At 41.2% G+C, this 12,771-nt stretch overlaps 1 protein-coding gene across 1 annotated transcript; it reads right to left on the bottom strand.

Moving 5' to 3' along the window:
* Positions 1 to 9,162: 9,162 nt before the first annotated feature.
* Positions 9,163 to 11,365, bottom strand: LOC119643773 (guanine nucleotide exchange factor DBS-like). The gene is made up of 5 exons (XM_038043245.1): positions 11,275 to 11,365; positions 10,742 to 11,191; positions 10,556 to 10,670; positions 10,407 to 10,497; positions 9,163 to 9,207 (listed from the first exon to the last, which is right to left on the bottom strand). The coding sequence occupies exons 2-5, from the start codon at positions 11,109 to 11,111 to the stop codon at positions 9,163 to 9,165; spliced, it is 621 nt and encodes a 206-aa protein (XP_037899173.1). The 5' UTR covers positions 11,112 to 11,191; positions 11,275 to 11,365.
* Positions 11,366 to 12,771: the final 1,406 nt, after the last annotated feature.

Genomic DNA, 12,771 nt, shown 5'->3' with positions numbered 1-12,771 from the left:
GACAGATGTCTCCGAGGGTTTAACGTGGGTACACTACCGTGAAGGTTTAACCCCACGGTGCCCGATGGCACACGGAGTGTGAAACACTCGAACTCCCCGAGGTTAATAATCCTCGCAACATACGGTGCCGAAGTCGGCGCACACGTTGCCATGAGGAATATTAAGTTCCCGAGTGCCAGACGAGATACGTTATGGTCGCATCTCCCCTCTGGTGAGGGCGAGGCCTACCTAAAACCTCTGCCTTTCTGTGGGTAAGGCACCCGGTTGCAATGCAACTCCACACCGAGCAAGAAGCTCTTCCCGCGATTTTTGGGCCAACCACAGCCACCACGAAACTCCCGCTATGGGCCGTTCCCATTGTCAGGCCAAAGCTAGAGGAAGTGCTTTGGGGGCTCCTGACGCCCGTGGTACCGGAATTAAGGAGAAAATTTGGAAAATAATTTATAAAAGTCTCCGGTGGGACTTTCTAGGTCCCATAAGACCCGCACTCGGTATGAGATAGTCATTTGAAGGAAAACCAGTCTATACCATGCGCATGGGCATGGTATTCTCACTGGGCGGAGCGAGGCCTATCTCAACCTCTTGGGAAAAAATTATAGTGGACAGAGTCCGAAGGCCGAGTGTACAACAATAGCGATTTTAGGGAAAACGTGGAAACAGATTTCCCCACATCACCAACCAGAAAGAGGAAGCCTCTGGTAAAACTTAAGAGCTCCATGCAGCTCCGACCCCCTGTTCTTCAGTCATTGTCGCCGTACAAGAGGAGCACGGAAGAGGATCAGACAGAGTTGTCCAGATCAAGTGTCTCGGCGGCGCGTCTGATGAACGCCCGCGTAGCATACGCGCCCAAAGCTGCCACCGTCTCAGAAGTAGAGAGGGCCAGACTGAGGTCAAAGTTGCCATTCGTCTGTCGTATACCCATTGCATCCAAGTCTCTGAAATCCGAGTACCTGGAGCAAATACACAAAACGTGCAACCAATCTTCAGACATGCCACATAGGCAAGCCCCAGTTCCAGACAGACCTCTCTTATGCAAATATGCATTAAGAGATCCGTGGCCCGTAAGCAGAAACCCCAGATGAAGCCGAAAGCTAAAATCTGGATGTTTTTCTACAAACGAAAAATCGCGGATAAATTGAAAGGTCGCTCTGCCTTTCGAACTGTTTTCCCAACGAGATTGCCATAAGGCACGGACACGTTCCTTTAAAAGCGTGATACGCTCCCTGAAATTTGACCTCTCTACTTCATCATTACTTAACCCGTCAGTTGGCAGTAACGGCAGTCCCCTCTTTATCCTGAAAGCAGTGCAAAGTCGCCTTGCTTCCAGGTCTAAAGGGGGTGCGCCCAACAAAACTTGCAAAGCGTCCGTTGAAACTGTCCGACACACGGGCAGGCAAGCTAACAACATAACCCTCTGGCAACTCAAAATTTTATTTTGGCCAACAACGGTCGTGATCGCTCGGTGCCATATTGGTGACCCATAAGTCTCACAAGCCACAAATAGTCCACCATATATGGCCCGAACAGCACGTCTAGTTAGTCCCCATTCGCTCCGTAGGACACGGCGAACCTGTCCCACCACATTCAAAAGTTTCTCCTTCACTCTTGTGAAGTGAGGGAGAAAACTCATCCTTTCACCAATGCTAATACCCAGATACTTGACGACAGTCTTGTACCTGAGACTAGCCCCATTCATTCTAATGACTGGCGGTCGACCGCGTGAGAGGCTACCTTTCAATAGCATCATCACGGTCTTCTCCAGTGACACACTCACACCAACACCTTGCCCCCACTCTGTAACCATGTTTATAACACGCTCACCGAGCTGCTGAATAACAGCTCGCGTTTGGCCTTCGACTAGGATGAGCAGGTCATCGGCATATGCAGAAAACTTGCATATGCCATCTAGCCGCCTTAACAGAGGATCCATCATAATGTTCCAAATGTACGGACCACAGATTGATCCCTGCGGGCAACCTCTTACAACGTCTCTTTGTACCATGTCGATGGTACTAAGAGCACACGCGCGTCTTTGAGAGAAATAACTTGTCCAGAGGTTGATTTCCGGACAATTTACCTCCCTCAGTCTGCCAAGGACTTTATCCCATCTCAGATAATCAAACGCACCCTTAAAATCTACAAATATCCCTAACACATACTTTGCTTCACTAGCATCAATGCATTTCTGCACATGCAGCCAAGCATCCTCGGTAGAGAGTCCCTTTCGGAACCCAAACTGTTTGTCAGGCAGACTCAGACCAGGAATCTCCAGAAGCCTTTCTACCATCACCCTCTCCAGCACTTTACCAAGCACTGGGAGAAGACTGATGCCTCGACAAGAGCTAGGATCACTCCTAACTTTATCAGGCGACTTCAAGAGCGGTACTACCCTGGCCACTTTCCATTGGGATGGAAAATGGCCATCCACTACGCATTTACTGTACATCTTAAAGAGGTAGTCCGGAATAACTTTCCAGATGGCTCTAACCATCTCACCCGTTATTCCATCCATACCTGGCGACCTTTTCGCTTTGGTATTAGCCACCGCAAAGGAAATTTCATATTCTGCCAAGGGAGGCGGAGAAGATGCCATTCGATGTTCAGAAGACACAACCCCGTCCAACCCTGGGAAGAAGCTGCTCAATAAAACGTCCAGACACTCCCTCTGGGTGGTAAGCACTGTACCGTTAGCGCTTATACCACAGACTTCTAAGGATTTTTTGTCTCTGCAAATCCGATAGAGTTGACCCCAAGGATCATTTCGGTTTCGAGAGGCAAAAGCCTTCCATTCATCCTCCTTCGCTTTTAGAAGCATGCGCTTGTATTCATAAAGGCCTTGCCTTAAATCGAATCTGAGTTGGGCAGCATCCGCACTATCGGACCGCCTTGCACTCTGAAAATTCCGCCTAAGGCGGCGTACGGCTCTACGTTTCGCGGACAGAGCGGCCGTCCACCACTTTACGCCCCGTCAATTTGTCTTGCGACATTTCTCAAGGAGCAAGTCGTTGACGCCACAAACGGACTGGGAAATATACTCCACCTGCTCATCCAACGATCTACGGGCAAAATCCTCGAGCGATACGGCTGTCACCGCTTCCCTAATATGGACCCCATAGGTATCCCAATTTACCCCGGAAGTGCGCCAACGCGCGACATTTAACTGGGTGGGTGTAGAAGGAGCATAGCTGGCCACCACTTTAATGAGTTGGTGATCACTAACCCCCCATCCACCTTTTACCTCCCAAGAGAAATCAAACAATCCCATAGCAGTCCCATTTGCGATAGTGATGTCAATATCAATAGCACCAACTGGACCGTCAAAAGTGAACCACTGACTAGGCTCATTTAAGACATGGACATTTCGCGATGCACACCATTCGGACAAAACCTCTCCCCTCAGCTGATTGCGAAGGCCAGACACACGTTCTGGCATCTTACTGAACCACAAGGGGGAACAGGCATTTGCATCGAGCCCCAGGATTAATGGAGTGCTACCTGCAAGCAGTAACACCGAATCCATAAACCTGATGTAGTCGTCCAGTTCTTGATTGAATTTGCAGTAGAGGCTAGCTACAAGAAGCCTCCCATGCGGGCCTTCCACGGACACACAGACACCATGGTTACTGGTTTTAACAAGGGTTGCGTTCACATTCACATCATTAATTATAACAGCAGAGCGGCTACTGGAGTCAAGAAAAACCTGCATTCCCGCTGGCAGGCCTTTTATCCTGCCACCGAAAGCGCAGGGTTCCTGCACCAGCGCCACTGTGCTGCCTAATTCACCCATCCACTGGCCAAGCTCACACACCGCGTGATAACCGCGGTTGCAATTATATTGCAGTATGAGCAAAGCCATACTAATGCCTAGCCGCTACCCGTGCGATCATCCTGTTGTACTCACGACAGGCCCGGGACATCATAAGATGTCCAGCAGGAAGTCCCCGGAACTCGCAGTTACGGCAGTGTGCAGCGTTAGTACACACACTGAACCGGTGGCCTGTTTGGCCACAGTGTCTACAGACAACACCCTGGACTCTGCATTCCCTAACTCTGTGATCAAAGCTAAGACAGCGAAAGCACACGGGCACGTCATCATACTGACGCACCACAAAGGAGTGATAGTCAATATACACCCTACCGACGCTCAAGAGGGCATCCATAGCCTGAGGGCAACCCTCAAGAACGACGTTGGTCGCACCGATACCCTTCACCCATGGTTTTGAGACCATCCGGACACTCCTTCTGAATTCCTCGGGGGAGTATAAACCTTTAAGGTTCATCTCGTACAAGCCCTCCATAAAAGCAGACGGATCAAGCATTTTATGCACGGACTGACACACAACCTTCGGGCCCAGCTTCTCTTCAACCGAGACATTGAGCCCGACTTCCCCGAATTTCGCGTTCGCCACGATCTTCGTCCTCTCCGCAGCAGATGGAGTACGGATAACCGCTCCACCTCCTCGGATCGGCTTAACATCGTGAATCCGAACGCCTAACGTCGGTCCCACCTGCTCCACCACCTTTCTAACCACCTCCTTAGGTGTGTCAGCAGTATTTCTACTACTGACAACCGCGGACCAGGTTTCCACCGGCTTAGGCGGTGCAACAGCCCGTGCAGCCTCAACAACGGGGGATGGGACCGACGTCGTTGGGGGTGCCCCACCCAAACAAGTGCCGGATTTGAAACATCCGCCGGCCTTTTCGAGTTCTTCAATCCGGCCTGCGAGGCGAGCATTTTCGGCTATTAGGCCGAAGAGGATCGCCTCGTATTCGCCACTAAAGCCCAAAACCTCAGCGGCAGCCTCCAAAGAGACGCTGTCCGGCGAAAGGACGCATTTCTGCAGGCGATTTGTTATCGCCTTCACCTGGCTCACCGGCCCTGCAGCGGCATTCCGCCCCCCCGCACGCACTGGCCTGCTAGCCGCGGAAGCTGCCGCGCCCACTACAGGGGCAGAGGCAACGGGTGCAGCTACAGTGCCGGTTTTTGCTCTACGCCTCTTCACCGACCGAGAAACCGTAGGCAAGGAGTCGCTACGGCGCATACTTCCCTCAACGGTGGTGTCGCAGTCCGACACATCGGACGGACTGTGGTTGCGTTTTGCACCACCCCCTTTCAGCGGTCCAGCCTTCTGGCCACCCTTCGCCACCCTTAATTCTTCGTCGGAGGACGTCGTTTCATCGGACATCCCCCCAACACTTTTAGGGGCAGGCTTCTTCTTGCCTTTTCCCATGGTGCACTAGTCGTGCGGTATAATCAAAATACCCCACTCAGTGCACTCTTACAATATATAGGGCGAAGTGATTTATTTATCAATATATATAATAAAATATATATGTAAAAGACACTCACCCTGGACAATTTTTTTTTTTTCAACAGCAACCAGCGCCACCTAGTGCAGGAACCAGTAACTGCAGCAACCAGCAAGCGAAGACCGCCACCAATCAATGGGAAAAAATTCCAATTCCACCTGTTCCAACTTTTGCAAAGTGGAACGGAACGATATGTCTTGTCTTATTTAGTGCACAAAAAATGGAATCGAAACAAAATGTTTCGTCTTATGTAGTACACTTTAGCGTCACTTTCAGTATTAATCAATTGTTTTATCTTGTTTTTGTGCACATACACACAAACGAATGTTATAATGCACTTTTATATGTTTTAATTGCACTTTTTTTTAAAAACAAAGCACTTTTATATGATTTAATTGTTTATTAACAATTAATATTGTCAATTTTTTTTTGTAGTTTATCAAAATAGCCAAAATAACTATTAATAATTGCTGGCTTGCAGCAATTTTCACACTTTATCAGTCACTTAGCTAACACTGCTCAAAAACACGTCTGAACGCTTTGACAGCAAAGTATCAACTGACCCCTTGTTTATTGTTCCATACACAATAAACTGATCTGGACTCTGGTGCTGTTTAGGCCCCTACTCTGTGGGGATTGTCTAACTCGCCAGGGGGCGTAGTACGCTTAAAAAGTGGTTTGGGCCTTACAGGCAGGAACCCACGTTAAACCCTTGCCACAAATTCTGACCCCTTGCAAGACAATACCATATTAAGTTTTGTGCGAATATGTACAATGCCCAGAAGAACTGAAGATAGATCTACCCAAGCTTGTTTTACTCCTTGTTCGCTTGTCCGTTTGTCCTTCTGATGTCTGCCATGTAAAGTTGTATTCTTCCTACAGGTCACAACTTTTGATACATTTTAGTGTAACAACGTGTGTTGCCTCAAGCACGAAAGGTGTTGAACGACTTTTAATTGAATGGAACCATTTTTTTAACTGCTTCCCATATAACACCTTATTTTGAAAAGTCGTTGTATAAACCACAGTATTAAGCAGAGTGGTGCAGGGTCGTCTTCTCTTGCTCTTATATTTGGTAATCTTATGGAGTATACAACAAAAGTTGTATTCTGAGCAACATCACATCTGGAGCGTTTCCTAATGACTTTAAAAAAAAGTACCATGTGTTGGGAATAGGGAGAGCATAGAGTTGTTTTCAATAAATGGCAAAGCATCGAATCTGTAAACGGGAAAATTTTCGCAGCATTTCTGTTAAAGTGGTAGAATTTTTCGCCTTAAATCTGTTAGATGAGAAATTTTCTCCTTACATCTGCTAAAGTGGTAGTAATTCTCGCCTCAAATCTGTTAAATGAGAAATTTTCTCCACAATTCGTTTGTCGGGTCCTGCGGGATTTCAAATTTGGCGACTTAAGAGAGAGATTGTGTATGTATTATATTATTAGCAAATAGAGTAAAAGCTCCTTTCGCGCTTCCTTTATTCGCGAACTAAAAAAATGCGACCTAATTCCCATATTCGCGGCTATAAATCTATTCGCAGATTTTTTGTGACTGGTTCCGGAATCATTTTGTTTCTAAAGTTGAAACTTATTTAAAAAAATAGAATTTAGGCTTTAAAGCACTTCTAGTTTGTGACAATGCACCTGGTCATCCTCCGAACTTGAAACTATGCGTGCAAACATAAAACTGACATTTTTACTTCTCAACACGGCGGCTGCAACTTATGGACCAAGGAATAATCCAGGCCTTTAAGCTCTATTACATTAGACAAACCTTCAAAATCATAATGGATAATATGGAATGTAATCCTGATATGAATGTTATGGAATGCTGGAAGAAATTTGACGTAGCAAAATGCATCGTAAACATAAAAGAATCGTTGGAAGAACTGAAGCCACACACATTGAAGTCATGCTGGAAAAAACTGTGGTCTGCTCTGACTGCGGAAAATGACGAAGAATCTATGAAAATTCAAACTTTGACTGCAAACATAGCCGAAATCGCGAATGGAATAGGACGAGATGGGTTCGAAGAGATAGAATCAAGTGACATTCAGGAATTGCTTGAATCGCAAGATGAAGATTTGACCGAAACCGACTTGGAGGAAATGTTAAATTCACCGCCCATTGAAGAAAAGGCTTCAACAAGAACTGGAAACGTGACATTTAATTTGAAAAGTCTTAGTGAAGGTTTAAGAATGGCAAATGAGCTTGGCGATTCTTCTTCTTTATGAACATTGATCCATCTATGGAACGAAGTCTTACTGTTAAGAGGCAAATTGCTAATGCGTCTGCTGCGTATCAGTCTGAATTAAAGGAGCTTTTAAAAACTGCCAAGCAAGAGAAACTTACATAATTCGTCAAGCCATTGTCTAAGCCTTAAGATAATTAATCAAAATGTTCAAAAACTTCAATTAAATTGATTTTTTTATATAATTGATTTTTTTTTTTGTCACCTAGGAACGTATCCCCTATAATCCCATATAAATTACAATTCCGTATTCACGGTTTCTTTTTTTATTTATGTCACCTAGGAACGTATCCCCTACAATCGCATATAAATTACCATTCCGTATTCACGGTTTCTGTATTCGCGGCATTTTTATGGAACGTATTTCCCGCGAATAAGGAAGGAGCTTTTATTGTACTTCTCTGCTCTCTCAAAATAACGAAATTCTCTCATTAATTGTGATTTTTATCCACCTCGATTCACAATCATCTGAGAGTATTAAATGAACTAGTCTGAAAACCACTTGTTAGATTGTAAAGCTACTCCGAATTTGGAAGTATGGGAGTAATTAAAGGAGCAACTTGACTTGTTAGTCTGTAGACAATAGATTTTAGGCTAGCAATGTTCTTCTTTTATGTGGTACAATAAAACGATATATTCGAAGAACTTTGTCGGAGAGTATTAAAATGAGGTGCTGCACGGGGCTCAAGAATATTCCGATCTTATCCGAACATAAAAGGCATTTTGGTGACCGTAGGTACGGTTGACATTTTCACTTTTTGAGACAAAGATGTTCGCATAAAACTCAAGTCTTCGGGGACGTATAATTCAATTCAATTTAAAACGGTAAACCGCTCTCATTCTCATCACAAGTTTTTTCTATTATTAATAAACCGAAGAAGTTATAGTGACACGAGAAAAATTTGTATTTTTATAAGAAATAAACCGAAAAAGTTCTATTGAAACCAAAAAAAGTGGGATCACATAGGCACTGTTTGGTATGAACGTAAGTTTCTTGTCAGCCGAAATTGGACTGTGGACAAACGAGTATGACTTAGATTTAGAAGTGTGCGCTATTCGGCGATAGTGGTGAGTTAAAGAACAGTATAATATAATAAGGAAACAAGGACTTTGCCAGAATAATTTTATTATCTTTAATTTTAGTGGCTAAACGGCAAGAAGATAATCCGCCATGAAATTGGCCATTTACCCTTTAAAGTGGTAGCCACCAGCTTTATCAATAACTTAGTGCTAAAGGCAATCGTACGGTACAAACGTATACTTTCGATTTTCACAACTATGCCGGCATACACCGTTCTGTACATTTATATACCACATCTTTGATATACATTGAGAAAGTAAAAATAATAACCGAGTTTTTGACCGAAAATCGACAGCGAACGATTGGTTTAAAGGTCAAAACTGACAGTAAATCAAAACAATTATAACAAGAATATGCATAGTTTTCTTTTACGATCAGCGATCGATCACAACGGGAGAATATGAACAAATTATATACTTCTTGTGCCCGGCCAAATTCTTAACAAGCAATATTGAAGATAACGTTGAAGGCGACGAAATGAATTTGGAATAATAAAGAGATTTAAAAAAAAACAAGTAAAAAAATTATGTTTGATCGTGACCGAATAATTCATACTGATCCCCATTATCCTAAAAAAGAAAAAAAAGTAAAAAAACTAAATTTTCATACTCTACAAAATATAGTGGACGCGGCTAATTTTTTCTATTTTTAAAATGAAGTTTTTGTCAGATAGACGTATGAACTTTCTAGGCGTATTCTTCGAAAACTTTGAGTCACTTCCAAATTCCTTTGCAAATTTGTGGGTGGTATCTTTATTTTCGCTAGCGGGAGCATGTTTACCACAAATACTACAAAGTTGCGCAAACAGACAGACACAAATGAACGGATTGACATGTTTAGATGCATTTCAAATTTGAAATTGGCCAAGAATTTACATAATGTACGGAGTTTTTGAACCTTGTTCCTGCGCGTTATAAAGGTATTGTAAAAAAAATTACATGTTGGTAGACTATAATATTCAATGTTTCACAAATTTCTTCGCAATTATCCGTCTCTTATAACTTCTTTGTGTACTTGTGAAATGGCTTTGTTGAAACTAATTGAATTGCATTGAGTTGAATTTTCACTAAAATTGCTAAAAGCCGTTATCAGGTTTTTCCCTTTGCAAGATTTATAAAAACATACCGTTTTTTTTACAATGGAGAGAGCACAGAGTTGCTTTCAATAAATGCAAACATCCCACGATCGTGATAAAATATCCCGTGACCATGATAAAATATCCCGAGACCATAAAAATATCCCGAGACCATGTTAAAAAATATCTCGCTACCGTGATAAAATATCTCGCGACTATAATAAAATATCCCATATTAAAAAATATTCCGAGACCATAAATATGTTCCGCGACCATGATAAAATATCTGTCATTCAATAGCGTGGTCAATTTTTTCAATTTTCGTACAGGTACTACTGCATCACCCATAGACATTACACAGACGAACATGCTTAAATCGATTTAGAATTTGATGCTGATCAAGAATATAAATATTTTGGGACGACTCTGAGCTACCTTGTGAGGAAGTTAGCAAGTTAATGATGTATGTTAAAAATCCGCATAGAATTTTAAGATCGTCGTTCTAATTGCAATACATATCAAACACATCAATTCCTTGATTAGCAAAGACTTAAAAACTTGTCTAATCTAGCCCTGATGATGGGTATGAAAATATTTGCTATATTCGTGAAATTTGACCATTCTCTTTAAATCAAATTAAAGCTCAAAAAATATTTATAAGATAAATCGGTTAATAAAATCCTGGCTATTTACCGATATACGTTGCAGAACTGTTTTAACCGAAGTCCATTTATCTTTTCGGCGATCGATAATCAAATGAAAACCCAAATCGGCATCTTGTAAACTGAAATGAACCGTTAAATAATATTTTTAAATAAAAATTTTAAGCTTATGTAACTTACGATGGTACTGAAGTCAAATATAAAATTAATTTTTGGTAATCAACTTCTTCCAGTGTCGCGAAATTGTTATTATCAGGGAATATAATTAAGGGACAACCTTCCTGAGAGCGTCCACCTTAAGTTTAATAAGAAAACATTATTTAATATATTCAGAATTAATAATCAATTAGTTTAGTTCTTCGTTACCAGTTATTATTGCATGTTGTGGATGCAAGAGATCGGCTACATCGGCAATATTTAGTACTCCCTCGCTGCTCATATTGGCGGGTGCTATATGTTCCAATAAAGAATTTACGCTATCCGAAGGATGTCGTAAACCTGGTAGAGCTTCGATAGCATAGGTAATGATTTGTGAATTATTTAAACTATTTGAATTACTGTTAATAACAGTTTGCTGTTGATGCTGTTGTTGTTGTTGCGTTAATGAGAGTCCATTTAGATTAGTCGTGCTATTAGCATGTTTTGGTGTTGAAGCGTTTTGCTGTAGTATAACAGATTGCTGTAATACAGTCTGTATAGAAGTTGTACTAGTTACGGAAGATTGGGATTCTAACATGTGCTGCTGTCGTTGCTGTTGCTGTGATGCATGTGTAACAATTGCCTGAGATTCTGCCAACACTGATTCAACATCATTATCTGTAAAATATGAATATGATTTTAAAAAGATGTATTCTTTTTCCTTTTTTTTTTGATCTTTTTGAGTAATGAAAGCTTCGTACATAACAATGACTGCAAAACTACGCGCTTCGATATATTATGAAATGCTTTCTATATGCAGAAATAGTTTTGCCACCTTTATCACGAACGACTTTAATTACTTTAGCTATATAGCATGCGGTTTATTATATCGCATACACATCGTCCGTCACGGCACAGTCGAAATAGAAGTCAAAGCAAAAAAGGAAAAGATTTCTTTAATCTATTTTACCGTTTGTCAAGCATATTCATTCATTCATTCAATCTTCTTATATGTTTCGTACACTCTGTGACCATGCATTTGTGTAATGTACCTATACGTGTGCAGAACACATAAAATAAATAGTCTGGTATATTATCATATATGGAAGATTTACAGTTGGGTGGTAATTGGGTTTTGTAATGTAATTGTCAGAGATATTCTATTTTTAATTTCAGTTGACCCATATTACGTGTAGTCGTTTACACGTCAGCTCGATTTAAAAAGAGGAAATTGCATGTTTGATAATGCAATGTCGCATAGAGAAAGTTATGTTTATTTATTTTTTTTTTTTTGAGGATAAATTAATTAATGTATTAATGTATTAATTAATGTATTCACTTTATGTATTTACATTATTTAATATATTCACTGAGGCAGATACATTAAGTTTATTATACCATTAGAAACATTTCAAATTCATTCTTCGGAAAGGGAGAGGTGACTACCATTTCTTTGTGTTATTCTTAATTTGGGTCTCCCGCAAAGAAGATATGAGACAACCTTAGGCAATCTGACTTTTTCACTACAAGAATATATTATTCCGTTACACAAAAGAGTCGGACTTTATCCATATGATCAACAATCCTACTTTCTGTTTAGTGCAACGATCTGCGATCTCCCTGTTTTGCAAGTTTTCAATCAAATACCTCTCTGAAAATTCTAATCGCAGTTTCACAAGACGGAACTGAAACGAAGCTCTCTCAGGGACGGTATTTATAAAATGACGTTAAATTGGTTTTGTCTGAAAATATTTAGAAGATGATGGTTGTTGCATTATTGGAGTGACGAAGTTATCAGTCAGTTTGTTAAAAACAAAAGATATGCTTATATTTTGAGTCTTTAGATCGTCACATTTTTTTATGCTAGAAAAACTTGATACCTTGAAAGTACTCGTGAAACATACTTTTCATAAAAAAATATTTATTATTATTAATAATTTAGCCAGAGGAATAAAATCTAAGACTAAAACTTTAAAATCACTAACGTCGGAAGCTATCGGCTTTATTAAAAACACTAACACACTTGAGTTTCGAACCTAGGACCCTTGCGTTGCTAGACCAAGTTCTTTGCCTTCGGCTACTTAGGCGGACAAAAAAAAGTTAACTTTACTAAAACGACTAGAATAATCATCTATCTTTTTTTTTGGACCCGATAGTTTTAGTTGCTAATGGTTATTTCACTTTAGTCCAAATATTTTTTTCTTTGGAATAAATAACTTATAATAACACTAATAATTATAACAATAATAATAATAATT

This window comes from Glossina fuscipes, unplaced genomic scaffold (genome assembly GCF_014805625.2).
Source record: "Glossina fuscipes isolate IAEA_lab_2018 unplaced genomic scaffold, Yale_Gfus_2 61609, whole genome shotgun sequence".
Lineage (NCBI taxonomy): Eukaryota > Metazoa > Arthropoda > Insecta > Diptera > Glossinidae > Glossina > Glossina fuscipes.
Note: the sequence above shows the minus strand (reverse complement) of the source record. Positions and strands in the feature narration are given on the sequence as shown.

Coding starts and splice junctions, on each gene's coding strand:
- LOC119643773 (XM_038043245.1), bottom strand. CDS start 11,111: ATGTTAGAATCCCAATCTTCCGTAACTAGTACAACTTCTATACAGACT. Junction 10,671..10,741: donor ACAACATGCAATAATAACTG/GTAACGAAGAAC, acceptor ATTAAACTTAAG/GTGGACGCTCTCAGGAAGGT. Junction 10,498..10,555: donor TATTTGACTTCAGTACCATC/GTAAGTTACATA, acceptor GGTTCATTTCAG/TTTACAAGATGCCGATTTGG.